General features: G+C 41.2%; 4 protein-coding genes across 7 annotated transcripts in view; 1 reads left to right on the top strand and 3 right to left on the bottom strand.

Annotated features, from left to right (window-relative positions):
• Positions 1-111: 111 nt before the first annotated feature.
• On the bottom strand, positions 112-2,994 carry ubox5 (U-box domain containing 5). 2 transcript variants are annotated; one of them, XM_056772750.1, is made up of 5 exons: positions 2,953-2,994; positions 2,294-2,372; positions 803-1,928; positions 602-718; positions 112-513 (listed from the first exon to the last, which is right to left on the bottom strand). In XM_056772750.1, the coding sequence occupies exons 2-5, from the start codon at positions 2,345-2,347 to the stop codon at positions 311-313; spliced, it is 1,500 nt and encodes a 499-aa protein (XP_056628728.1). In that variant the 5' UTR covers positions 2,348-2,372; positions 2,953-2,994; the 3' UTR covers positions 112-310. The 2 variants fall into 2 exon arrangements, with proteins under 2 accessions (XP_056628728.1, XP_056628727.1); XM_056772749.1 differs by lacking the exon at positions 2,953-2,994 and having other exon boundaries at positions 2,294-2,942.
• Positions 1,861-27,735, top strand: part of smyd1b (SET and MYND domain containing 1b) — a 25,930-nt gene continuing 55 nt past the window's right edge. Inside the window, exons 1-11 of one of the 2 annotated variants that reach the window (XM_056772751.1) lie at positions 1,862-1,970; positions 17,018-17,599; positions 19,568-19,744; positions 19,827-20,040; positions 20,430-20,560; positions 21,532-21,570; positions 23,271-23,466; positions 24,006-24,098; positions 26,301-26,464; positions 26,536-26,704; positions 27,018-27,735. The exon at positions 27,018-27,735 is cut by the window's right edge and continues 55 nt beyond it. In XM_056772751.1, coding sequence (XP_056628729.1) covers positions 17,478-17,599; positions 19,568-19,744; positions 19,827-20,040; positions 20,430-20,560; positions 21,532-21,570; positions 23,271-23,466; positions 24,006-24,098; positions 26,301-26,464; positions 26,536-26,704; positions 27,018-27,173 — 1,461 coding nt within the window. In that variant the 5' untranslated portion in view covers positions 1,862-1,970; positions 17,018-17,477 and the 3' untranslated portion in view covers positions 27,174-27,735. Of the gene's footprint in view, positions 1,971-17,017; positions 17,600-19,567; positions 19,745-19,826; positions 20,041-20,429; positions 20,561-21,531; positions 21,571-23,270; positions 23,467-24,005; positions 24,099-26,300; positions 26,465-26,535; positions 26,705-27,017 lie in introns of both variants that reach the window. The other variant, XM_056772752.1, reaches the window with a different exon arrangement.
• lzts3b (leucine zipper, putative tumor suppressor family member 3b) lies at positions 3,547-10,896 on the bottom strand. Of its 2 annotated transcripts, none has more exons than XM_056772747.1 (6): positions 10,143-10,896; positions 7,608-8,124; positions 6,995-7,525; positions 6,591-6,911; positions 5,427-5,657; positions 3,547-5,347 (listed from the first exon to the last, which is right to left on the bottom strand). In XM_056772747.1, exons 2-6 carry the CDS (start codon positions 8,043-8,045, stop codon positions 4,718-4,720), a joined length of 2,151 nt encoding a protein of 716 aa, XP_056628725.1. In that variant the 5' UTR covers positions 8,046-8,124; positions 10,143-10,896; the 3' UTR covers positions 3,547-4,717. The 2 variants fall into 2 exon arrangements, with proteins under 2 accessions (XP_056628725.1, XP_056628726.1); XM_056772748.1 differs by lacking the exon at positions 10,143-10,896 and adding an exon at positions 10,009-10,125.
• Positions 11,524-12,744, bottom strand: sprb (sepiapterin reductase b). The gene is made up of 3 exons (XM_056772753.1): positions 12,284-12,744; positions 11,904-12,194; positions 11,524-11,824 (listed from the first exon to the last, which is right to left on the bottom strand). The coding sequence occupies exons 1-3, from the start codon at positions 12,609-12,611 to the stop codon at positions 11,634-11,636; spliced, it is 810 nt and encodes a 269-aa protein (XP_056628731.1). The 5' UTR covers positions 12,612-12,744; the 3' UTR covers positions 11,524-11,633.

Here is a 27,735-nt window from a genome sequence, read left to right as displayed (position 1 = left end):
TTTGATTGATATTAATTGGAATACGCAATAAAAATGTATCTTATTTTGGAACCAAACTCTTCAAATTCAGCTTACCTATGCTTTGAATATAAAAGTGCTGCATATAAAGGATTTGCTTAAATATCATATTTTTATTTTTATAGTGTTTTCTGTTCAGCTGCTTTGCAAAAACACAAAATTGTGAAAAGCACAACAGAAATAAACTTCACATTGTTTTTATAAAACTTACAGATACTGTACTGAACTTGACACAGTAAAATACATGTTCATTTCTTTATTTTATAAAAAAAAACAAAGACATAAGCGTGGTTTAATGATGCACCCGTGTGATGTCACCGCTGGAAGCAAACGTGCCGCACGCGGGGCATTCGATCTTTAACCTCTGAGAGTCTGAAGGGCGTTTGCTCTGTAAACACGCTCCACACATGAGATGTCCACAGGGCAGAGAGTACGACAACACGCTCCAAGAATAAACACTCATCAAACACGAACAAAACAAACATTTGTGCTGACCTGTAACACAAGTAACACAACACATCAAACCACAACATTTGATGTGAAAGCTTCGGCGTAATGTTTGAAATCACTTGCAGTGTCGTACCATCTGAAGCGTCACGGCTGGAGGCTGATTTACTCTGTGAGGTGAATGTGGGTAATCCATGAAGGGCTTGATTGAGAGCTTCATCTAAACTGTGTGCCAAACGCTGCTCGTGAGATTCTGAAACACAAGACAAACGTGAGCACAAACACACACAGATCAAACACATCAGTGTTCTTTAGTGATGATGTGTGATGTTCAGACCTGTGGTGGTGTGAGCGACCGTCTCATGTGTTACAGCATCACAAACAACCGCGCTGGAAGGAAAACTACACTCATACTTTCTTTTAAGAGTTTTTCTGCTCGTGAGGGCTGACTCTCTTGTACAGGCCACAGGCTCATCGCGTCTAGCGTCATCTAGAGATCTTGACTGTGACGCTGTAGGTTCTGGATCATCGTCACCGCTGTTAGAGTTTGTGCAGGTTTCGGTCGATACGATGAGTCTGGAGGCTTGCGGTTTGTTCGTGAGTTTGTTCTGGACTCTTGTGCATCCCGTCTGCAGCACCAGACGATCAATGCGGCTTTTGAGCAGAGGGTTGGGCAGAGGTTTGGAGTTTTGTGCGAAAGGAACACCGGTGAACGGGTCGTTGGGCAGACGGCCCCATGTAGCTTCTCTCTTCTGGTATTCCTCTAAAGTGCTGTTATCTATCACCATTCCACTGGGTAAGATCATGGGAAACACCAGGAGTTCTTGTGTCAGCGGGTCCAGGAACTCTTCTGGAATATCAGGTGGGACATCGTCCGGCTCCAGAGGTTCTGAGGTGGGAACAGCTGACGGAGGGTTGATCCGCAGACTCTTCAGGTGCCCCTCGTGAAACTTCTCCACTTCAGAAGACGAACAGCAGCGAGCCGGCACGGCCCAAACAGCCAGAGACTTGATTCCCAGCGCGGTGGCAGCTCCGCTGTATGGAATACTGACCCGGAGCTGAGCCACAGAGTCCAGAGACTGCGGCCCGCGGCTCCAGAGATCCACACGTCTGATCTGCGCCGGGCCCTGCGGTGGAGGATCGAGGAACGGGGCTCGAGGTTTAAAGTTTGGGTGATGGAAACGCACCTGAACTTCGTCCTGCAAATCACACCGAGACACGAGCTTGAACTGTCCGCCGTCTCCATCCGGAGAGCTGAAGATCTCCAGTCTGCGGGACTTTTTCCCCTGATCCGAACGCCAGGGCCACAACTCCACATCCACCCGACACAGCTCCATCTTGACCCGGAAGGCCAGGGTGACGTGCAGCGGAGGCAGCAGGAAATATTCCAGTCTGAGACCTCTGCGGCGTGTCAGAGGGTCTTCGGACAAAAGATTGGTGACATCGTAACCGTCGGCACACAGCTGTAAGAAACAAACATTGTTCCGGGCAGAGAACATCACAAGGTCAGTTCAGACGCAGCAACTACACAAGACCTCTCTCATACTTCAGAATAACAAAACCTCTCCGCTCAGAATAAAACCACGGCCAAACTCAGAAATAACAACGTTTGTAAAGGTGAGAGTCATTTCTGAGGAAAGCAGAAAAAGATATTTAAAATTGCACAAACATGAATGTGATTTATAAATAAATTTGAATAATACACACAAGCTTTTCTCACAATGACCTTTATTCACTACCTTGACACAAGATCTTGGAGATGTGAACCACAATGTGAACACAAAAGTGTGTAAATACACAACACAGCATTGCTGCTTTTGTGACGTACCTTGTTGCATTGTATTGTGGTCTGGAAATGTGCTTCACAAAGGTTGAGAACCATAATCTCCACATCTGACACAACAGATCTATGAACAGCAGGAATATTTCAACACAATACTACACAATCATCAAAGGTCTGTTTCCATGTTTAATACCTCAAAATAACATTAAAGGCAGTTTATTTCTTCTCATGTTTGTATGTGTTTGGCTCAGATGTAAAACGATCAGTCATAGCTCAAAATGGTAATATATGAGCACATTTCACTTTGTTTTCAGACTATAAACACAACAGTATTTGTGCTCCACAACACTATACAGAGGGATAAAAAGTCTACAGTCTGTAACATATCATATTAAACAAAATACACATCATGTGTAAATACAAACTGTAGACGCTACACACAATAAGTGTTCTGGTGATAATAATTGTGTACAAATAGAGTTTCATATTCTGAAAACACCAGAGTACCCCACGATATTAAAGACGATATATTCACAAAGATATAATTATATTCATGTTGTTGTCAGCTATTGTAAAATAAACTGCATTAACACATTAAACGCAGTGATGCACGCGTATCAAAAATTCGGCCCCGATCACACAGACTTTAATAAATGAATGATGACAGAATAAAAAAACAACATTTGAACATTAAAAAAACTCACCGCCGTGAGCGGAAGCAGAAGCGCCGCTGTCGTCGTCATGACTACTTCCGGGAGAGAAGACACGCGCGCCTCCTGCTGGCGGGAAAATCTTCCTGATTCTTTTCACTCTTTTGTTTAAGTCATTTTTAAGAGATTTTTCTAAACTTTTTGTTCTGTTGTCAAGAGATAAAATGACTTGTTTTTCTTCAACAATTGTTTCTCTGTAAATTGCAAGTCACTTTTTATAACACGATACCATAACAACTTAGTTTTATACAGGAAGTGTATCTTTGTTATTTTTATTCGCTATGTGAATGCTCATCTGTCTTTTACTGATGGAAATACTCTCGTCTTTAAAATGCACGTTTTGATCATATTGATGTCTGTGGTGCAGAAAGAGCACATACACATGTATATAGATATACTCAATATTTCTCAGAGGAGCTTTTTGATTTATTTGTCTTTATTGTTTGAAATGGTTTTTGATTGGGTTGACCAGTCATTACAGGAACATAAATACAAACACTAAAAGTAGAAAAACATTTCATCTCTAAATCAATAAATTACTTCGACAAATCAAATAAATACATCATAAACACACCAAAAGGAACATGGTTGTGGCTAATGTTAATAGGTGCAAACTTTTTACAGGCCATGTTTAATAAAAAACAAAACAAAGCTAAATGGCAGCTTAATCGATTCACAATAATCAGAAGGATGAAAGAACGATCATGATCGTCTTTTCAAAATATTCACACGCAATGTCTTGTTATACTGGAAATAACGATTTCACATAAATACTCATCATCATATTCACAGCTGTGTGTAAACCCACAACACTCCAGAACAATATTAGAATTAGAACACACACACTTCCGTCAGTGCTCTCTACAGAACAGCTCGAATCCTCCACAGTCCGTCAATATGGAAAGAATCAGTTTCCACATTTGGTTCCGTTGATTTTACAAACAAATAAAACAGGAAATTGTGTTTCAGTCATTCAAGTAATCTTGTGTGCAGAAGAAAGCTCTCGTGACCTCTGCTGTTCATGTTGCGTCACTGCAGTCATTTGAAGAACGAATGAATGATTGTGTTGAGTCTATCAAACACACATCCTTCGGCAGACCCACAAGTTTATCCTTTACATCACTGATCAGTTCCTCAACCCTCTGTGGCGCACATCATCACACCCTTGTGTTTTCATGCACAAACACAACATCCAAATGAACAAATACTGGATCTAGACAAAAGTCTGCCATGAAGAGACTGCATCCCTGTTGGAAACTGATTTAAAATCCAGGATTGTAGGATTTAAAGTCATCTGTCATCATTTCCTCGACCTGTTCTCGTGTCAAACCCGTGTGATTTTCTTGTTTCTGCAGAATGCAAAAGTAGATATTTTGAAAATGTTGATAACCGTGCCACGTGGGTCCCCAGTGACTTCTATTGCACGGACACAAAACCAATGCAAGTCAATGGGGACCGACGGTTTTCTCTCACCGACATTTTTCCAAATCTCTTCTTTTGTGTTGTGCGGAAACTCGGGCAGGTTTGCAAATAACGGGCGTGTAAATAATGACAGAATTTTCATTTTGAAGTCGAACTATTCCTTTAAGAATCCAAAAGAAAATGGAACGTCATGTGACTAACATTATTAGTCACAAAACACATAGTTTTTTCTTGAACAGTAAAAGTATTCAGGACACTGATGTGCAGGGTGACGGTGTGGCACAGAGGGTTAACAGCTGAAGAACACGTGTGTGTCAGCTCAATCATCTCTCTTTGTCTAAATCTCCGTTGACTCGATCCGCTCCAAGCGTGACGGTCCGGGCCACGGAGGAGCCAGCTGATGCATCACGGGCGGTTTGGGATCCTCTGCGGTCGGCGTCAGCGCGGCGCTCACCGGGACGGGTATTGAGATGCTGATGAGCGGCGGGGAGCCGGGCGTGGTGGCCAGCTGACCGACACGTTCCTCCAGCGCTTGATTCCTCTGTAGCGTCTCCACATAACTGAGCTGCAGCTGAGCCTGATACTTCAGCACTCGCTCTTTCTCGTCCTGCCAGGTGTGACGCTCGTGAGCGAAGGTGAGCGCCTGTCTCTCTCTCTGCTGCCTCTCCAGATGCAGCTCGCCCTGCAGACGCTCCAGCTGTCTGCGCAGCTCGCCCGCCTCCTGACGCTGCGCTTTGGCCTCGTCGCTCTGCAGGCTGAGGAAAGCGTCCACAGTGGCGCTGAGGGGCGCGAGGGCGGCGAGGGTCTCGGGCGCGCGGGCCGAGTGGATGCCGGCCCAGGGTAAACTGCTGCTGCCGCTCAGAGCCGCTGCGCTGCGCTCGCTCCTACATCCCAGCTCGGTCAGAGCCCGTTGCAGACCCAGAACCTCCGCCTCGAACACCACCAGTTTATCCCGCAACACAGACACCTGCAAACACACAAACCGTCTGCTTACAACGAAACATTCAGAAGCACGTGAGAGCGACCGGCCGGAACAGAACGTGTACCTCGGTCAGTGTTCGTTTCAGCTCTCCCTCACATCTCTCCAGCTCTCGGCTCTTGTTTGCATACGAGTCCTTCAGGCCCATCATGGTGTCCTCGCGCTCCTTCAGCTGAGCATTGAGCTCCTTCAGCTGACCCCTGAGGGCCACCATCTCACCCGCTCGCTGCGTCACCTCGTTCTGACTCTCTCTCAACTGCTGCTTGAGCAGAGAGATCTCACCCGCCTTCTGACACAGCTGCACGACAAACAAACCGCACGTAAAACATGTCATAAACTTTGACCTCCGATGAAGAATCACAGCGTTTACATTTGTCTGCAAGGATTTTGCAAGCAGGGACCTGGATGCTCTGATTTCACTCGTATTTATTTCGACCAAACAAAATGAAATGTGCTTTTCATACTGATATGATCTGCGCATCTAACATGAATCTTGCACTCTAAAGCTAAATGTTCAAAATAATCAAACAGATTGAGTAATGTAAACCTAATTTTATGAAAATGTTCTACTTACTTAAATATGTTAAGTTCCTGAAACAAAGTACAATGATTATTTTTGATTAACTTGAAGTTCTGACTAAAACTCAAAAAATGGATTTGCTCCTTGTTTGATTGACTTAATTTAACACAATTGGTCAAGAAGGATTTCCATCAGACTGCATTAGGAGAGTAAATAAAAAAATATATATATTTTATATGTTTATACTAAAGTTAAAGACTTGTTAGTGTTTAATGTTCACTTCTCTTAGAAGAGTTTGACATATTTTTCAGTTTTGTGGTTGTCATGTGATTAGACTCTGTGAAGCTGCATTAAACCTGTAACATGTGTTATGATACCAGTGAGCAGTAACTGGGCTAATGACAGTTCTTAGATCAGTCTCTTCTTTCTCAATTTGGGTTGTATAAGTCAAAGTGTTTCATTTATGCATATTAAGACTAGGACATATCTGTCTGTCTACTTAATTTCTTAAAAAGGATAAATTAAATATTTAAATTACATTTGCTAAGATTTGGTAAGAACTTAAACATAGCATTAATCAAAATTTGAAAGTCCTGCGTACTTAAACCAAGAACCTCTAAAACTCAAAAAAGAAAATATTTTGGAATTGGCAAATTTATCCGGGTTAACAGTGTGGTAATGAAGTAGTCTGTAAGGGATTTTCAAAAACACCTCCCACTTGGTCTCCTCCAGTCGGGGCAGAATGTCAGCCTGCTCCTTGCGGTAATCCAGGCACTTTCTCTCCAGCTCTTCTCTCTGAGCGAGCAGGGCACCGATCTCCTCCTGTAGGCGACTCTTGTCCTGCTGCAGTCGGGCGGTGTGAGCCTGCAGTGCCTGCTGTGTGCGCTGCGCCCGACGGGTCACCTGCTGGAGACGCCCGGCGTAATTCTGCCGCAGCTCCTCCATCTCACGCTCCCACACCCGCTGCTTCTCATCGAACACTTGAACGATGGCCGCTTCGCTCTGATCCAGATTGCGCCTCATGTGAAGCACCTGCGCACGACAGAGTTACCGACCAAACACAATCCATCTTCATACTGAAACATTCTAAACACGCATCACACAGTACAAATCACCTCCTGCTCTTTCTCCCACAGGCGGTCCTCCAGGTCCTGGATGATGTCATCGGTGGAAGGAGACGGCTGGACGGCGGCACACGTGTCCTTTAGATGACAGAGTCTCCGGTATGATAAAGAGCTTTTTCCTGACGACGACCGGCAGCTGTCTGACACGCTCAGACCGTTCTGATAGTTGCTCTTGTCCGCTTTGTCCAGGGGCGCTCCGATGGATCCCAGTCTGTTGATGTGACTGGTGGAGGCGCTCAGCGGGCCGAGAGCTTGAGGGGGGCCGTAGGCCGGACCAGCGTATGTGGGCAGACTGGTGAGAGAGTTCCTGCCCGAGTCGGACATGCCCTGACCGTCGTTTCCCACTGAAGGGTCTCTGTCGGGACTGTCCTGCTCGCAGAGGGATTGTGGGGCGTCGGAACCTCCTCCAGACCCGGCCGAACGACTTCCGCCTCCGGACTGCCCCACCAGATTCTGCATGGAGTGAAAACTCTTGGGCACCACAGGTTTGAAGGCAGATGGCCGGACCAGTGCAGAATTATTCTACAAGACAAAAAAGAGTTTGTTAATCACACAAATCGTACGACACGATCATATCTCATAATCAAATCTGTGTCTCTCATGCCTGCTCCAGTTTTTCAGACACAGTCAGAATTTTAGGCGGCGTGCGACTGTCCCTCTTGGACGTGTTTCCATCTCTGCCCTTCACAGGTGCATTCTGGATCTTCTCTTTGTTGTGTCCCAGCACGTTACCGCAGGCGTCCAACAACATCACCGCGCCGCTTCTATGCGCGTCTCTGCGGCTGGTGCCGTTACCCTCCGGCCCGTTCCCGTTGCTGGGTAGCCGCTCCAGCTGAGAGGAGGTGCTGTTGAGCTGTGCTCGATCCGTAGTGATGCTGCTGGAGACCTCTGAGGGGGGCGCATGCAGACGCTCGGCGCTGAAGCTGCGGTCGGACGGGCCGCGCCGGGACAGGGGCGGGCCGCGAGGGAGGGTGGTGCGCGTGCCCACGCTCTTCATGGCAAACTCCTGCTCTCCGGCCACACCGCTGCCCACGCTGCCCATGCTGGCGTCACTCAACCCAGCAACCCTCCATGTGGAGCATCACAGCTGCTGCAGCACCTCCGTCCACACGCCTCAAACACTAAGATATCAGAAACATAACATTTACTTTCATTCATCTAGAAGACACTTCTATTCACATCACATCTGCCCTCATGACGCATCTACCCCTTACATCACATCTACAACTAGTGGTCTAGCTTTTGTTGAAACCAGTAACTTTGTTTTAGCACCTATTGTATTATGGCTCCTGTATGATATATCGCTTATTGCTCCTTAAACTCTTTGTAAGTCACTTTGGAAAAAAGCGTCTGCTAAATGACTAAATGTACTATAAATCAACTCTGACATCACATCTGCCCTTACTTTACATCTGCTGTGACATCACATCTGCCCTCACGTCAAATCAGCCCATTACATCACATCTGCTGTGACATCACATCTATACAATCAGCCCATTACATCACATCTGCTGTGACATCACATCTATCCTAACATTACGTCTGCCCTGACATCACATCTGCCCTCACATCACATCTGCTGTGACATCACATCTATCCTCATGTCACATCCACCCCTTACTTCTCCTGTGACATCACATCTCCCCCCATGTCACATCTTTTTTAACATCACATCTGCCATCATGATGGATCTACCCCTTACATCACATCATATCTGCCCTAACATTACATCTGCTATGAAATCACATCTGCAGTCACATCACATTAACCCTTTACATCACATCTATCATTACATGACATATGCCCTGACATCACCTCTATCTTAACAGGATACATGAAATCTGTGTAACGGAGGCAAGCTAGTGAAGTGCTGTGCAGTAAGTAAACCTCACTCCCCGGCCTCAAGGACTCTCTAGCGACAGCCGCTAGAGACTGTGGTCTTTAGCCTCCTCGCTAGAGCGCCCGACTCCCATGCCGGACCGACCCGTTTTGAGGCCCGCTTAGAGCGGTGCAGAACGTTCTGGTTACATCTGCCCTGACATCACATCTGCCCTCACATAAAATCAACCCATTACGTCACATCTCCCCTCATGTCACACCTGCCCCTTAAATCAACTCTGACATCACATCTGCCCCTACATCAAAACTACTGCTGTGAAATCACATCTCCCCTCATGTCACACCTACCCCTTCCATCAACTCTGACATCATATCTACCCCTACATCACATCTGCTCTGACATCATATCTGCCCCTACATCACATCTGCTCTGACATCATATCTACCTCTACATCATATCTGCTGTGACATCACATCAGCCCCTAAATCACATCTGCTTTAACATCTGCCCTCATGTCACACCTGCCCCTTACATCAACTCTGACATCATATCTGCTTCTACATCACATCTGTTCTGACATCATATCTGCCCATATATCACATCTACCACCCACAACTACTGTGACATCATATCAATACTAACATGACATATGCTGTCGCATCACATCCTCTGTGACATCTACTGTGACATCATATCTATCCTAACATGACATCTTCCCTCGCATCACATCTACAGTGACATCACATCTGTCCTCGCATCACATCTTCTCTGACATCATATCTGCCCTTATATCACATCTGCCCTCATGTCACATCTTCCCCTTACATCTACTGTGACATCATCATATCAATACTAACATGACATCGGCCGTCGCATCACGTCTTCAATGACATCACATCTACTGTGACATCATATCTATCCTAACATGACATCTTCCCTCGCATCACATCTACAGTGACATCACAACTGTCCTCGCATCACATTTGCCCCTCACACACTCTATATTTTCTGTTCACTAGACACAATGAGATGCAGAGCTGTTCTCCAGAACCTCCACACAAACAAAGACGCGCTGTGAAGATGGAAACCAGTGCACGAGCGTCTCTCATTTCCACCATCACTGCACTACATCAGCTCAGAGACAACAATACACACACCGCTTTACCTCCACTCGAGCGAGCCTGATTCATCTCCGTCTCTCTCTCTCTCTCTCTCTCTATTCTTCTATTTTTCGACAGCACTGTCGTTTCGCGTATGATATGAGTGACGCGCTTGACGCGTCCGCTCTCATATACTCACTGCTGTAGAAGCGCGGACATTCACGCGCGTCACACATCAGCGGCGTTACGGTTCCGTCGCGTCCACAGCGGGTCCATATAAACCGCACGGTATCTGTATTGACTGGACCGGGTGATGATAGTCGGCGTATGCGTGTATCAGCTGAGCAACACACACCCACCTCCGCCACGCCCATCTGCCGCACGCCAGGAACGCCCCCAAAACGGCGATTCCATTGCGCATGCGCACAGAACACGTCATCATGTCAGTCAGCCAGGGCGCATGTCAAATGGATGTTGGTTTGATGAAATGTTATTTTTTATGAGATAAAACCAAACCGTTCGAATCTACGGTTATTTTTGTATTCGTGTGGCGAAATGTTAGATTCTCACACAAAGGTTTTTAAACTTCAATAATTAAATAGTTTTGCGGGCGCCATCTTGTGCCGAGGTGAGGGAATTCATCCAGCGCGAGACTCGGTATAAGTAGCGGCGCGATGTGAGCGGTTATCGGTTGTTCACTCGTTTTTGCGGTGCATCATGAAGTTAAATGAGTGCACTCGACAGTTGTGGTTTAACACAATTAAAAACATCCTGTCCCCTCAAATACTGTACTTTTCAGGGACACAGCAGTTTTCAAAATACCGAAGCTTTTATTTTGTTTCGCAAGAGAAATAAAGTCCTACAGGTCCTGTCATACAGTAAATGATGACAGAATTTTAGTTTTGAGGTGAACTCACGTTTCCCCTTTTAATGTTGTCGTAATGTTTACAGTCTGCAACACGTCACAGGTTTTATATGTTCATTCAATGCAAGAATGTTGCTGTCATTCGTATCCATCATGTACATGTTTTCAAAGACACATTGAATTCTGCAACACTCAACGCTCTGTGTGTAAATAAACATGCAATCTCATATGTTCAACCTGTTATTGTTCATGCATTTAGCCAGGGCGAATAATAATTACATTTTCATTTTGCTACAGTTTTGCTACACTATCTAAAACATATATAATCAATGCATTTTAATTTTGCAACTTAAGGAGCGATAAAAATATACATATTGAAACTAGTGTGCAAATGTAATAGATATAATTTATTTTTTATTTTAATTTTGCACCTAGTGTTGCACATATGTTATTTAAAATGTATATTTAAATACACAATTGCATTGCCATTCTGCGTATTGCATTTCAAATTGAAAATAGCAACTAATACGCTTCCATATATATATATAAAGAAATCTTTCTTGTCTTTATTTGTCAGGGTGTGATCGGATTCGTCTGGTTATGTGTCCGATCACCACCAGAGGTACTCAGCTGCATTAACAAACCAAAGAGTCAAAGCTGAAAGACGGTCACACATTCAGTCATTCTGTTTATAGAAAAAACCTACACGTGGAGTTAAAGCCTTTATTAATACAACACATAAATATATAAACAACATGCCGTACCATAAAATCAATAGAAATAAGTACTATGTACACAAGCTTGTCATTTGTGATTTTAGTCTCGTCAGAGCTCATAGAAGTCTACATGAGCCCCTGACCGGTACTCGTCGTCCAGCAGAAGTTTCATGAGTTTGGCACCAGACTCCTCACAGGAGAGCAGCTGTCCTTCAGAAAACATGGTGGAGAAAGACTGTCTGAGATTCAAGTCGCCAGAGAAACGACGGGCTTGAAGCTGCATGTCTGTGTCCAGAGGACCTGCAGCACACACGCAGATGTCACATGAGATGCTCTGACCGGTGGACAAGTAAACTCAGATAAAAGACTTGTCACTCACCTGGAGCATAACTCAAAACTCGGACGTCAGGCTCCTCTTCCGCCAGCACCCTGAACATCATGTCACGGGCCGCCTTCCCGGTGCAGTACAGAACCCACGATGGAAAGGGTTTGAGCGCACACAACGAGCTGATGTTGACCACCGTCCGCTGCAGACCGACGCGCTGAGGAAACGCCTGCAGCACACGGGCCGTCAGGCTGAGCACGCAGCTTACATTGAGAGAGAGGTAATGGTTGACCTCTGCGGGGTCTGTGAACGTCAGCGCCGAGCGCGACACGTCACCTAGAGAGGCTGAGACCAAGAGAGAGGTTACGCATGATGAAAAACCAGCGCCTCTTCATCTTGCCTTCAGTTTAAAGGAAAAAAGAACCCACACACACCTGCGTTGTTGATCAGAAGGAAGTGGTCCATGTCGGATGAAGACGTGTCTTTAATTGCCTGCATGGTTTTCTCCACCCCCTCCGTCTTCTCTAAGTCTGCCTGCACGCAGCGGACGTCCAGCTTCTTGTGTCCGTCGTTCAGTGCCCTGACGTCCTCCTTCACCTTGTTGAGCTGATCCGCGCTTCTGGCCACCAGCATGAGAACGGACCTGGGCTTCATCAGACAGCTCAGCTGTACGGCCAGCGTCCGGCCGTAACCTTTCGACGCTCCTGTGATGATGCACAGAGCTCTGCCCAGATCCTTACGCTCGCCGGAGATTATTTCCATCTTCAGAAGTCGTTTGAAGAAGCTGCTCGCCGATGATCTGATGCGTCTCAGCAGTCTGAGGGCCTTTTATCTCGAGAGACCGAAGCGAAACCAATTCATTTTCGCACTAGCAGTATGAGCCATAAAAAGGGGAATTAAGGCCATGAAACACATTTCTCATATGAAAGGACATGTGACGTCAGACCTTTTTGGAAAAACGTATAACCAAGACACAGAATTAAACATGTCACGTGACGTCATGCACGTTTATTTAAAGAGATCCTCAAAAAAGACTAATGAGTCATTTATCATGCGGGCCTTTAGCACGGAGAAGGGCTGATCACATCTTTTACTGTGTATTTGTCCTCTGTTAGGGCCTCTGAAGAACATCACGGATGACTGAGACGTTTGTGTATGATTTTCATTCACAGATTTTTGTTTGAAACCACTTCCTGAACACGCATGTGTGTCTCATGTTTAATATCTGTGTCTAATTGGGACGCCATGTTCATGTGTCATCATGTGAAGATCAGGAGGAGAATGCCGAGACTATCTCGATACGAAGAACTCATAAACGTGTCAGCAGGCCAAATCTTCACTGGTGATGATCATGTACATCAGCTTTAAACTAGTAGTTTTAGATTCGTTTTATGATGAAAGACAGCGAGTCGGTCTGTTATAATCATCTGCTTCATGTGATGATGTTTAAAATAAACTGGTTTTATTTACAGTTGTTTTCAACTGCTAACAAGCGTTTACCAACACTTAAAGTACTTAAACTCTTAACACAGTTAAACACCCACATCACACAATTAGCCAAATAGTTCATTTTCTTGCCACAATCACATTTTGTAAAAAATCTGGGCAATTCCGTGAAAATGTCAACCTTACCACAAATTATTTTGTTTTTACCAGCGATTTTTACTCTGGTAACAGCTCAGGTTTGAACATTTGGTGGTTGAAATTCTCACGCGAGATCTCTCTTCACATTTGTAAAGCATTTGTTTTATTTTTACTTCATGATTTTTCATAGTCAGAAAAGAGCCATTTTCAGGATTGTCTCATCATAACGCTTCATATTCCTCATAAATGGACACATGAAAATGAATATAAAGAAACTATTTGATGTTCTATAAAGAGGCATCACGTCTCCATTCATTGTGTGTTATTACTTCAGGATTGTGCATTTTATTTCACAGAAATCCTACAAAGTTTATTGTCCCCCAAAAACCGCGTCCTTTTCTTGTCACATTCATAACACTTGTCTATTTCCCTTTTTTTAATGTATATTTTTCATAGACTGACATTTTTTGATGTTTAGTCTCTATCAACAAGGGTTCAGTAAATATAAATAGATGATTCAATATAATCATAACAATTTAATTCTATGAGAATTTGTATGTCACATCCATAACGCTGGAATTGTCCATCTCTACTTTTCAAAATGCCACTTTAACTTAAACTTTAGCACTAGTCTTCTATCCAACAGAAGCATAATAGTCAATAAAAGCAAATGCTAAACTATCAAAATGCTAACGATCAATGGCATTACAAAAACTGCATTACTGCATTACTGCAGCGATGCATAAAGTATATTAAAGCAACACTTGAGTAAAAGTACAAATATCTTGCCAGAAAATGACTTTGGTAGAAGTGAAAGTAATCTTTTAGAATATGACTTGAGTAAAAGTCTTAAGGTAACAGATAAATATTGTACATAAGCATCAAAAGTACTTTTTATATTAAATCTACTTAAGAAGCAAATGTGTTTTATTTTTAGCATAAAGATCAAAAATGGTCCTTACATAGAAATGTACAACATTGAAGAAGCTCAGTGTCTCAAGCTCAGTGTTTCATCTGAAACAACATGTTGCCAATGTGCTAAACTATCAAAATACAAGTTCAGAAACAACATCTGTATAACTTCACTTTATAACTTTATAAAAGTATAGTTCCCTCCCACCCCAATAAATCCCTCTAAGAGAACAACTTTGAACAAAATCTGAATATATCTGTCCGGCCCTTACATCTCTCTTTCCTTGCATTTCCATCACTGTAACAACGAAATCATTTCATCATTCATAGAAACTGAAAAAAATGTCTGTTTGTCTTCAAAAGCAGCAGCAGATTAAAACCTTGTGTTGACATTAATCGTGGAGAACACCTTTTGCACTTGCTCATTGAGCTTTAACCAATGATTGGTTCAGCATTGTCATGATTTCAGATCTGTTTCTATGCTTTTATTTGTAGTAACACACATGCTTAGGGGAAATGTATCAGAGTGAAAGTAAAGGTCTGCAAAAATATAAAGACTCAAGTAAAGTACAGATACTCCCAAACATACTTACTGTATTTAAGTATTTTAACTTCCTAACATCACAATACTGTCAGTTTGACCTGTGCAGAAAACAAACAATATGAAAGTCCTTTAAAAAAAAAAGATCTGTCAGGTGTCAACACATGTTTTTTCCCCCATTGTGCTGTAAAATACTCTTGTCTTTTCTGTATCACAATTCCTCTGTGTGGATTCATTTTAGAAACCAAACATACACATCTCAGCCACCAATGAACAAGTTTGTTTCTGGAACCTACAGTTACAATACAATTACTGTAAAAGTGGGAGTGGATGGACTTCATTGGGAATTTTCTGTCAATACCAAACTAAAGGTGGACATTTTTTGTACATTTGTCATTATTAGATCCACACATCTATCATCCAGTCTTCCCTCATCCAACCATCCTTGTATTTGACATCAATACCTGTGCACAGATATATTTGAAAATGATGCACAATTATAAAAAGTCACAATTATCAATTACTCTGGCTGATATTGTAATTTCAGTTTCAATGTGGTGCTATGTTTTAGATTGTTGGACTTGGTGACTTACACCCCGACTGAGAAATAAAAAAAACTGATAAAGTGATAAAATGTTTACTTTCTCTCCTAATTGCAAGTCGCTTTGGATAAAAGTGTCTACCATATGAATAAAAGTAAATGTATATGATGAAAAAGCTGCCAAAACATCCAATATTATTCCTTAGCAAAATATGTAATTGCTTTCGGTAATAAAAACACATGCCTTTTGGTTCAGAGAAAGCAAAATAAAACAAAAGTCTGTCTAAACTATATGATCTTCAGCATTTGGATGCTTGTGATCATGTAATGGAAAGACTTCAACATGTCTCAGATTGAGATTAGAACAAACTCTTTTTCAATTATCACTAATTAGAATATTCAGTAAGACTTTACTAAAGCCTCTATGTATAATGCATTATAAAGAGTTAATAAAGGGTAAAATACATTATAATTCTTCATAATGTGTGTAGTAATGCATTAAATGTAGTTGTAAATAATTATAACCAATTTAAATGTGTTATAATGTATTAACTGTAATAACAATTGTTTATAAGACGCTACAATCCTTTAAAACTACTTTTATAATGCATTATACATACATGCTTCAAGGAAAGTGACCCATAATTCTTTTTCTGTAAGTTGCTGTTGTTACAGAAGAAAAAGAAGAGTTTTTTTACTATATTTAGGGTTTGGAACATTAGCTCTTCATTTTTGTCGTGCTGCGTTTAAGCAAATTGACAGAAACAAATTGACAGTTTCTTTAATTAAATAGATAAATGATGCCATCAGTCGAATTCAGCTTGATGTTTTATTTTGTGTTAAAGATCACTCCTAGTTTGTAATTATTGTGCCCTTGACAAAGACAAAATGTTACAGGAATGTGAAGGTAAAAGTGTTATCCAGATAGGGTTCGTTAAATTAATTACAATAATATCATATGTGTAGTCTTCAAACAATGTCAATAAACAGTTATTAACATCATAAATGTTAGCTTTCCTGTAGCTCAGTGGTAAGAGCGCAGGGTTGTGGGTTCGATCCCAGGGGATTGCAAATAACTATGAAAAATGTATAGGATAAAGCAATGTAAGTCGTTTTGGATAAAAGCGTCTGCCAAATGCATAAAGGTAAATGTAATATTGACAGTGATGTAGTGTAACGTCTGTTATGCTCTTTAAAATCTCAATCACTTAGTGTTTAAAATCTTTTACTTTTGTACATAGCAATGAAATGTGTGGTTTGAATTTACTTATAAAAGAAAATGAATGTTTAAATAAAATTGTTTTGTTAGCGCAGATATCAAGAGTCCTTTATTCTAGTGTAAAATCATCTCAGGATGAAGCTCATAAAGCAAAACACAGAAGCTTGAACATAAAATAAAGAATTATGCGTTTAACTTTTTTATGCTTTAATGTATGAATGTAAAATAACAGGAAGAATCAAAAACTCTTGTCATTGTGACTGTAGGTGTGAATTCACTTCCACTAATTTAACGTTATATCGTCTTCAGAGAAGTCAGACTGTAAGCAAATAATGGAAACATGATGATTTGATCATTCTTGTGGTTCACAGTTTTCTGGATCTGAGAAGAAACCAGAATGTGACGGTGTGAACGGGAAAATGCTGGAATCAGGAGACACATGCGGCTGCAGGCAGCTGTCTTGTGTTCTCCACACGTCTCTTGACTGACAGCTCCAGCTGAAAGACAAAAATATCCTCAGGACCTCCAACGAGAAGCTTTACCGACGGAAGAACCCATTCAGATGAAACACAGAGATCGTTTATCACAGATTACAGTTAATAAAATGTCCTGCGGGATTTACTCCTCGTACTGATTCATGTCCTCTCCACAGACACTTTGGGCTCCTGGACGTCCGTCCGGTCTGTGGTTTCGGGGTGTCGTCTAACACCCCCGTGGGTAACTCTGAGGTGGTACGGCTGGAGGGGTCAGCTGTTTTATGAAGTGCTTCTGGAATCTCAGCTGCCAAGTAAAAGCCGATTGACTGTGTGAAGACGGACCCGGACGGCAGATATGGAGTTTGTGGAAGTATTTGACTCTCCAGGAAAAGGCCGAGGTCTGCGGGCCACTAAAGAACTCTGGGCTGGAGATGTTCTGTTCTCTGAAGCTCCCTTTGCTTCGGTGGTGTTTGACAGGTGAGATGAGCACACTGCAGTCAATCATCCGTCTGTCTGTCTCTCTGTAGTCGTTCAATATAAAAAAACACGTGTGATGACTTATATCATGTTCTGTAGTGACTCAATGTTAAAAACGTCACATCTCACGCTTTACATCTGATGTTGAGGTGTGCCATGTGTCACAGTGTTATAGAAGCTGTGCAATGTGTCACGTATGACTCTGAACTGTGATGACATCAGACTTTAAGTGTTCTTATAGAATCTTCTGGTTCCACAGCATTATATCAAATCGAAGTATAAAAGATATGGATAGTGAAATCAGTTTTACTTCTCAACATGAATGAGCTCACACACGTGTTGTGTTTTCATGTTTAATGGGCTCTTTCCATACACATCAGGATTTTTATATTGTGTATTAAACCATATATTGTATCCTGTGACCCTTCACCAAACCATCACACAAACATTTCTGCGTTTCATTTATAATCATTTTGATTCGTGGTGACTGCTGGGTGTTGCACATTTCATTTCATTTCGTGGAGGATTTATTGGAAATCAGTTGTTTATTACTGGAAAGAGGCTTTAAGGTTAATTTTGCTTCATAAGGACATGAGCGTGAAAGTTTTATATGTCACGCACGTATTTAAAGTACAGGAAACTTTCATGTTTGATTCGTCGTGGTGGCTAAATCAGATTTTTAATCCGTGGCCTGTTGATGGATGAGTTTTTATCCGGAAGTATCTGTGATCATTCAACACAAGAAAAGCATTGATAGTTTACAGTTATAAATAGATCTTGAGCAGTCACACACACAAGGACGTGACTGTACGGAATGTCCCATCAGCCATCACATATTCAAACTCAAAAAGAGAGAAAGAGAGTTCAACACAACAACATTTGATTGAGCATCACACATCATTTTGACCCCACAGAGATAGTAACACTCTGATCAATCTACATTATGGAAAGTTTCAATGAGGAAAAGCCTATAAATCAAAGTAAATGATGGAATTAAATGATGCTTCATTTATAAACATTTACATTTAGCAGACGCTTTTATCCAAAGCGACTTACAGTGCACTTATTACAGGGACAATCCCCCTGGAGCAACATGGAGTAAAGTGTCTTGCTCAAGGACACACTGGTGGTGGCTGCTGGGATCGAACCAGCAACCTTTGATTTACCAGTTCAGTGGTTTAACCCACTAGACCACCATCTCTTTCAATACATTTCAATACATGTGAACTGTTCCAAAGCAGCTTTAAAGGAAAAAAGAAAAACAGAAAATCACAGAGAAGATAAAACACAGTACAGCACATGGTGTTTATAGAACAAGCAAGATCGTTAAAATACTATAATAATAATATGTAATATCAGCAGTCTCCCTGTGAGCCCGCCATGTGGAGAGGAACCTAAACTCCAATGAGAAATACATGGAGAAAGAACCTGGGGAGAAACCAGACTCAGATGGGAGGACCAGATCTCCTCTGACACGTCACAGCTGTGCTCACTGTGATTTGATAGTTCAGGGGTTTTTCTGTGGTTTACTGTTGTCTGGTCATCATTGTTGTTGGGCAAGTTACTTTAAAAAGGTAATTAGTTATAGTTACTAGTTACTTCTGTCAAATAGTAATTGAGCTAGTAACGGAGTTACATCATTATAAAAGTAACTCATTACCAGGGAAGTAAGTAAGTATTTCGTTACCTTCAAAAAACATTCAAATATTTCAAATAACTTGGATGCACACAATATTAAATATGAAAAATTAAGGTAATGGAAACAATATGAAGTTCACTTGAAAAAATGACTTTATAACTGAGTCTTTTTTTCTTGTTTTCCAGTAAAAATGTCTAAACATTCTTGAATCAAGAAGCATTTTTTTGATGAGCAAACTTATATTAAATTTTATATAATAATTCATTGCAGTGACTTGACTGATTTTGATAGCTGTCACACAATGATGTTGTTGTGTTTTCTCTCTGCAGTCATGCGGCCTGCGTCTGTCACGGTTGTTTTCGGCGTCAGGAGAAGCTGCAGCGCTGCGGTCAGTGCAGGTTTGCGCAGTACTGTGACAGAACGTGTCAGCGGGCGGCCTGGGAGGAACACAAGCTCGAGTGTGCCGCCATCAAGAACTACGGCAAAGCACCCAGTGAGAATGTCCGGTACGAGTCCGAGAAAACACTCACACATGCTCACGCATGCATTGAAGCGATTGTTCTCTAAAGACTCCTGTGTTTGTTTTAGTCTCGCCGCTCGTGTCATGTGGCGGACAGATAAAGAGGGCAGTGTAGTGTCAGACCTGCAGCTGAGCACCATGGATGAGCTGGAAGATCACATCTCTGACATGTCTGAGGAGGACATGAAGGACCTTAAAGTGGACATCCACAATTTCTTGGACTTCTGGCCTCGTTCCAGCAAACCGCACACAGTACACAGCATTTCACACGTCCTCGGAGTGGTACGTGACCTTCAGTCATGTTAGACTCTTCTCATGGGGTCATGAATTTATAATAGTTTTGATTTTAGTCTGATGTAGTTTCATTCATATTTTAAATCAGCTTTTATTTAGAAATTATGTTCATTTTAGTCAAAAATATAGTTGTCATTTTATTATTAATTTGTTAATTTTTTTGTGTTGCTAAATAAGATTCATTTATTTTTATTTTACTTTTGTTAACAAATTGTAGGACTTTAAACTTATTTCAGTCTATTTCAGAGGCAACATTTAAATTTTTCTTGCGTTTCATTTTTTGTTAACAATTTTAAAGCCGATATTTGATTTGATTTCAATAAGCAGAAAGGCTTTGAAGGTTTTGTGCCGTCACGTTTGATGTGTTTCATCATCAGATCAACTGTAACGGATTTATGATGAGTGACCAGAGGGGGCTTCAGGCGGTGGGTGTGGGCTTGTTTCCAAACCTGTGTCTGATCAATCACGACTGCTGGCCCAACTGCACCGTTATACTCAACAACGGCAAGTGAGTCACGCGTCCATCCTCTCATCATGTGAACTGAGATCAGACAGGTGAAAGTCAGACATCATGTGTGTAGAGGAAGTGAGAGTTTGAAGTGAAAGAGGCGGGAAGATGAGAAGAAGCCAGCGGTGACGGGATCATGTGATGTGTTCATGTTAACTGAAATCCTGCGAGGAAGCTCAGTCAGAAATCACATGGTGTATTTAAACGCTGACTTTGATCTGGTCTTGTGTAGGAAAGCGGTGTGTGATGAGCTGGTTTGGGATGTTTCTGTGAGTCAGACGTTCTTAAATGTTGTAGATGTAGATTTGATCACAGACGTCAAACAATGAAAAGATTTATTTCATTAACATCAGCTGCATCAACTCCTCCTTTATTCTGATTTCATCCAGATCATCTAAACACTGATATGTCGATGATGTATTTAATGTTATACACTTCATTTTAAAAAATCCCCAAAAATGAAAATTCTGTGATCATTTCCTTACCGTCAAGTTGTTCTGATGAACACAGAGAAAGATATTTGGAAGAATGTGTATAACCAGACAGACCTCAACACCCATTGCCTCTCATAGTAGGAACATTACTTTATCATTTTTATCTGTTAAACACAAAAGAAGATATTTTGAAGAATGTGGGGCAGCAAACGGTCCTTGGGCACTTTTGACTATCATTGTGTTTTTTCCTTCTATGGGAGTGAATGTGTTGAGATCAGTTCGGTTATATGCATTCTTCCAAATATCTTCTCTGTGTTCATCAGAAAAAAGACATTTATACACATTTGGAACAACTGGAAGGTGAGGAAATGATGACAGAATTCTCATTTTTGGGTGAAGTTTCCCTTTAAACACATGTGAGTTTTTTTTAATCTGATAAGTGTGTTGTTTGGCTGTTGGCGTGTGTGGAGTTGAAACTGTTTCCTTCAGTCTCGGAGACGGCGAGAGACACAAACAGTTTGTTTATTTGTCTTTCAGTCAGTCGGCTATTGATACAGCGTTTCACTCTCAGAAGAGGTGGGTCTGATCCGCTGTACCTCTTCACCATCATCATCCTCATCTACCCAAACACAAACCTCTGCTTTAACATCAACCATTTCGTTTACAGAAAGGGTTTTAATAATATTCTTATTTCACTCAAAACTCGTGTGATTGACTGTGGAAGAACAAAGGAAAACGTCAGAACGCCACTGATTTCTTCTTTATAAAAACAGTAAAGAGTGACGTGTGCTCTATAGGACAGGGTTTTGCTTTGTTTTCCACAGAAGCAGTCATACAGGTATATATCCACATGAAGGAATCTTCTATTATTTGTTCTGAACAGCAGGTGGTTGATGGGCAGCTCGTCCATTTGTTCTCACCTCTAATCTCTCGACGCACATCTGACTCTCCAGCTGTCACGACTAAACCTCTCTCTTTACACCTCTCTGTGTGTGTATGTGTGTGTGTGTCCGGGTGTGTGTGTGTTTGTGTGTGTGTGTGAGTGAGTGTAGTGTCCGTGTGTGTGTGTGTGTGGGTGTGTGTGTGTGCGTGAGTGTAGTGTTCGTGTGTGTGTCTGGGTGTGTGTTTGTTTTTGTGTGTGAGTGAGTGTAGTGTTCGTGTGTGTGTGTGTGTGTGTGCGTGAGTGTAGTGTTCGTGTGTGTGTCTGGGTGTGTGTTTGTGTGTGTGTTTGTGTGCGTGTGTGAGTGAGTGTAGTGTTCGTGTGTGTGTCTGGGTGTGTGTTTGTGTGTGTGTTTGTGTGTGTGTGTGTGTGTGAGTGAGTGTAGTGTTCGTGTGTGTGAGTGAGTGTAGTGTCCGTGTGTGTGTGTGTGTTTGTGTTTGTGTGTGTGTTTGTGTGTGTGTGTGTGAGTGTAGTGTCCGTGTGTGTGTGTGTGTGTGTGTGTGTGTGTGTGTGTGTGTGTGTGTGCGTGAGTGAGTGTAGTGTTTGTGTGTGTGTCTGGGTGTGTGTTTGTTTGTGTGTGTGAGTGAGTGTAGTTTTCGTGTGTGTGTCTGGGTGTGTGTGTGTTTGTGTGTGTGTGTGTGTGTGAGTGAGTGTAGTGTTCGTGTGTGTGTCTGGGTGTGTGTTTGTGTGTGTGTTTGTGTGTGTGTGTGTGTGTGTGAGTGAGTGTAGTGTTCGTGTGTGTGAGTGAGTGTAGTGTCCGTGTGTGTGTGTGTGTTTGTGTTTGTGTGTGTGTTTGTGTGTGTGTGTGAGTGTAGTGTCCGTGTGTGTGTGTGTGTGTGTGTGTGTGAGTGTAGTGTTCGTGTGTGTGTGTGTGTGTGTGTGTGTGTGTGCGTGAGTGAGTGTAGTGTTTGTGTGTGTGTCTGGGTGTGTGTTTGTTTGTGTGTGTGAGTGAGTGTAGTTTTCGTGTGTGTGTCTGGGTGTGTGTGTGTTTGTGTGTGTGTGTGTGTGAGTGAGTGTAGTGTTCGTGTGTGTGTGTCTGGGTGTGTGTGTGTGTGTGTTTGTGTGTGTGGTCTCGAGCACTGCTGTCAGATCAAGTTAAGATCTTGTATATGATCATTGTGTGGGTCTATATACAAACACGTGTCTGGTTTAACTCACTGTAGAGGTTTGGAGTAGTTAGTTAATTGTAGTGTTTGCTTCTCTTTTCTTACTTGATCTAGAGGAGATGCTGAAGGCAGCACTTACAGAGACGTGTCACTCTGTTTAGTTTCATGTCACCTTGAAGAATCAGAACGTGTGTCTTCTGTGAGTCACTTTTAACTGTGTCCCGTCACAGAATCGAGCTGCATGCGCTGGGTAAGATCAGTCCCGGAGAGGAGGTGAACGTGTCTTACGTGGATTATCTGAACCTGTCAGAAGATCGCAGACGTCTCCTGAAGCAGCACTATTTCTTCGACTGTACCTGTGAACACTGCACCAACAAAACCAAAGATGATCTGAAGATGGCCGGAGCCGAGGTGGAGGGAGTCCCGGTACATTCACACGCTCTTAACAACATCACATCCACTCATTTCTCACTCTCTTGACTTGACAGAACTTGAGAAAATCAAAAGTTTCCTTTTTTGTAGTTTGCGATCATGACACCTGTTGGCCGACCCTTATTGTGTGCAATATTAACACATGAAGCAGAGAACATAGTCATATATACACAGAAACACACAGGCAGACGTAAAGATCAACACATGAATGATTCACAGAGGCATGTGCACGTCAGAAATAAGAGAGAGTCACAGGGTTATCTGCGGTCCTGTGGAGGTCTTGAGGGGTCAGTGACACAGAAGAGTTATATATAGACGTCCTTGAGATTATCACAGGATGTCATCACTTACACAGGCCTTAAAGACTTCTTCATGATACTTTGGTCTGCGGAAACATCTAAGTACATTTTTTAAAACGTGTTGTTGTAGATTTAATCAGCTTTAAACTATGAGACAGAGTAACATATACAACAACATTTGCACATGTCAGGTGAATAGTTGATCAGATATTGTGTTTTGTTGCTCTTCTGAAGGTACCAGAAGAGAACGTGAAAGAAATAACGGAAATCAGTCTGAAGATGCTGGAGAAGATGGAACAGGCTCGTGTAGATGCCAACTACAACGAGGTACTGAGTTGTTCTGTCGTCTCTTTCTATAGATACAGTATGTCAAATTAGCATATGAACACTTTACAGTTGAAAAAAGTGACTAATAGGGTGGAGATGTTTTTTGCATTTACTTGCTTTTAGTTTTTCTGGGAGCAGTTCTGCATTACTCTTGTTTTTTATGCTTAGAATCACTGTTAACCCAAATGTTCAAAATTATCAAACAGATTGAGTAATGTAAACTTAATTTGATAAAAAAAGTTATACTTACTTAAATATCTTAAGTTCCTGAAATACTTTTTTACTTTTGAGTAAAGTATAATGATTACTTTTGATTAACTTGAAGTTCTGACTAAAACTCAACAATTGGTCAAGAACAATTTTCAATTTCCAGCGTGCTTTGCGTCAGACTGCATTAGGAGAGTAAATTAAAACAATATATGATTATTTTATATGTTTTTCTTAAAGTTTAAAACTTGTTATTATTTAATGTTCACTTCTCTTTGATATTTAGAAGAGTTTGACGTATTTTTCAGTTTTGTGGTTGTCATGTGATTAGACTCTGTGAAGCTGCATTAAACCTGTAACATGTGTTATGATACCAGTGAGCAGTAACTGGGCTAATGACAGTTCTGAGATCAGTCTCTTATTGCTCAATTTGGGTTGTATAAGTCAAAGTGCTTGATTTATGCATATTAAGACTAGAACATATGCAAAGTACAGAAACTTAAAGAATTTTGTTTAGTTAACTTAAAAATGCAATTTTGGTGTACTTATTTGTTTATGTTCTGTCTACTTCATTTCGTTAAAATGAGAAATTAAATATATAAGTCAAATTTAGAACTTAGAACTTTAACTTAGCAGTAATCAAAATTTGTAATCAAAGAACCTCAAAACTGAAAAAAGGTTTTGAGTACTGCCAACTCATCCGGTTTAACAGTGTAACATAAACAACAAGAAGCAACAAAAATACATACGATATGCATAAGTTAACCATTTTCATAGCTTTTCTGTTGGCACAAGTTTGAATAACCCAATAAAAATATTCTCACATTTTTACACAGAACAGGAGCGAGAGGCTTATTGCTAGAAAACTAACACTTATGAATATACATTGTCACAAACAAAAAAGCTAATTAATTAAATAAGTTTCATTTGTGACTCTACTTTAATACATTAAATATCCAAATGATGAAATATCTATTTTTATAAACAATGAGACTTTCAATAATTTTATCACATAAGAACAATGCCAAAAAATGTGCAGCACTATTTCCAAGTGCAAAGAGCAAAAAGAGCAGCTGGTATTAATGTCCTTCTTAAACTTAGTGAGAAAATCTCATGTCAAAATGTTATATTTTATTAATGGATTTATTGTGTTTATACTGTATGATCACTAATATTTGTGCCTTTTGATAATCAGTTCATCAAAAAGTATTTTGCATTGACCAATGCGTACTGTATATAAAGATGATGCACGGTGTCATACACACAAATACAAAATATTATCTGGGTAACACATCACAGAAAATAATCCTTTTAACTTTAAACAACATCAAATGAAAGACCCAAACCTTATAATATAATATAAAAGATATCAGAGAGAAGAGACCGTCAGAGCATGATTCTTTTAAAATAAATCTGTGTCTTGATGAATGTTATATAGATTTCACTGTAAAATATATGACACACCGTTAAACTTTCCCCTAATTTCGCAGCAGGTTTTCCAGTAATTTACTGTAGATTTAATGTTCAGTTTTGTTTCAATGTTCAGAAATGTTTCAATCAAGCTAACCTCACCTAGTTTACCTATTATATATCATAAAATAATACTAAATATCTTGTGTCACTTTTCTTTTTATTTAAATGTATCATAATTTAAGAAGTTTGAAATAATTTAACAGAAAACAAGAGAAAAATTCAGAGGAAGAAAGTCTTTTTTGCAGTTTTTTTGAGCTAATGCCACTCTCTGCTTGCTCATTTTGAATCTCAAAAGTGTTTTAGTTTTGATTAAAGTAATTGAAAACTACAGCAAAGTTTTACAATGCCGTTAATTATTACCTCTTTAAAATTTTCCATTTCCATTTTACAGTACACTTACATGTAATAATTTTTTACTAAATGCATTTTGATATCATTTTATTTGTGTTGTCTAAATGTCGCTGTGTTGCCAAAAGAGAATGTGTAGCTGCAGTTATTGTGATGCTGTGAATGTTTGTGCAGGTGGTGAAGATCTGTCGGGAGTGTGTGGAGAAGCAGGAGAATGTTCTGGCGGACACACACATCTATCAGCTGAAGATGTGGAGCACGCTCAGTGAGGTTCTCTCTTACCTGCAGTTCTTCGAGGAGGCAGCTTTCTACGCTCGCAAGATGGTGGAGGGATACTTGTAAGTGTGTGTGCGTGTGTTTTGTGCTGGTGTCGTGCAGTCGTGAAGAGGTTTTTGTGCGTCTGACACAGAAAGTTGTACCATCCGAATAACGCCCAGCTGGGAATGGCCACAATGAGAGCGGGAGTGACGCACTGGCAGGCTGGACACATCGAGGTCGGTCATGGAATGATCTGCAAGGCCTACGCCATCCTGATGATCACACACGGGCCCACCCATCCCATCACCAAAGACCTGGAGGTACACCTCATTTAAAGAGACATCATCTGCCATTCTTGTGACATACAGAAAAGACAAACGAATTCACATGTGTCAATCCCAAGGCATCACATGTAAACCCATAGGATGACATGTGGAACACATCATGGTTTTCACATGGGAATTCGCAGAAAAATTTCCAAAAACACACATTTCACTTGTGATCATGTGAAAACATGAAATTCATGCATCTTTTCTCTACGTCACATTACTTGAAACTGGGAAACACATTTATACACAAACTGTCTTATTGAGTTTGATTTTGGAGTTGAACTAGCTCATTTTCTCCCGTCAGGCCATGCGTGTGCAGACAGAGATGGAGCTGCGCATGTTTAAACAGAACGAGTACATTTATCACCAGATGCGTGAGGCGGCGCTGCAGAACCAGCCCATGAGGATGATGGCCGAGCCACTCAATGAGAGCATCAAAAGCCTGTTCCGCAGGAAGTGACATCATCATCCCTCCACACACTGGACACCCTCAGGTCAACGGTCATCTTTAGACCTCTCTGCATTTAGACATTTATTGCCTGCACAAATGTTGATCATTAATCAAACAAGAACACCTCGTTTTTTTTCAACTTTGTGTTTGATTTTTATAAATAAAGCTTTATCGGGTTTGGATGTATAAAGTGGGTTAATTTTTGTTGTTCTTAACGGGAGGAAATTCTTATTGCAACTGTTCTCTTTTTGTGCTCAGATTCATCGTTAAGAGACATCTTTGCTGAGACCGTTTCTCAATGATGTTTATTATATTGTTGTTTAAGAAAGGGGTGTTCAAACTTTAGGATGCCAAGGACCCCCAAATATGATACCTTTTGTGAGGGACCCCCTTGTCTAAAATATGTGTAAATTTATATTTTTTCTGTGTGAAGAAACGTTTTAAATGTGTTAGATAATAAATAGGATGTTATTAAGACAACACATTGTTTTTAAACCTCAATAGTCGGCAACAATTTCACTTTGAGTCCCAAAAAAGAAACAATTGTGAGAAAAACTTTCTAGAAAGATTC

This window comes from Triplophysa dalaica, chromosome 18, assembly GCF_015846415.1.
Source record: "Triplophysa dalaica isolate WHDGS20190420 chromosome 18, ASM1584641v1, whole genome shotgun sequence".
NCBI lineage: Eukaryota > Metazoa > Chordata > Actinopteri > Cypriniformes > Nemacheilidae > Triplophysa > Triplophysa dalaica.
The sequence above is the reverse complement of the archived record's forward strand: the minus strand, read 5'-3'. Positions and strand labels throughout refer to the sequence as shown.

Excerpts from the sequence above, each read along its gene's own strand:
- ubox5 (XM_056772750.1), bottom strand. The coding sequence starts at position 2,347 with ATGGTTCTCAACCTTTGTGAAGCACATTTCCAGACCACAATACAATGC. Across the intron at positions 1,929-2,293 it reads CCACAATACAATGCAACAAG|CTGTGTGCCGACGGTTACGA; the intron begins GTACGTCACAAA and ends TGTTTCTTACAG. Across the intron at positions 514-601 it reads CAGCCGTGACGCTTCAGATG|GTCAGCACAAATGTTTGTTT; the intron begins GTACGACACTGC and ends CTTGTGTTACAG.
- lzts3b (XM_056772747.1), bottom strand. The coding sequence starts at position 8,045 with ATGGGCAGCGTGGGCAGCGGTGTGGCCGGAGAGCAGGAGTTTGCCATG. Across the intron at positions 6,912-6,994 it reads TGTGGGAGAAAGAGCAGGAG|GTGCTTCACATGAGGCGCAA; the intron begins GTGATTTGTACT and ends TGTCGTGCGCAG. Across the intron at positions 5,658-6,590 it reads TGGAGGAGACCAAGTGGGAG|CTGTGTCAGAAGGCGGGTGA; the intron begins GTGTTTTTGAAA and ends TTTGTCGTGCAG.
- sprb (XM_056772753.1), bottom strand. The coding sequence starts at position 12,611 with ATGGAAATAATCTCCGGCGAGCGTAAGGATCTGGGCAGAGCTCTGTGC. Across the intron at positions 12,195-12,283 it reads CCTTCTGATCAACAACGCAG|CCTCTCTAGGTGACGTGTCG; the intron begins GTGTGTGTGGGT and ends TCTTGGTCTCAG. Across the intron at positions 11,825-11,903 it reads AGTTTTGAGTTATGCTCCAG|GTCCTCTGGACACAGACATG; the intron begins GTGAGTGACAAG and ends TGTGTGCTGCAG.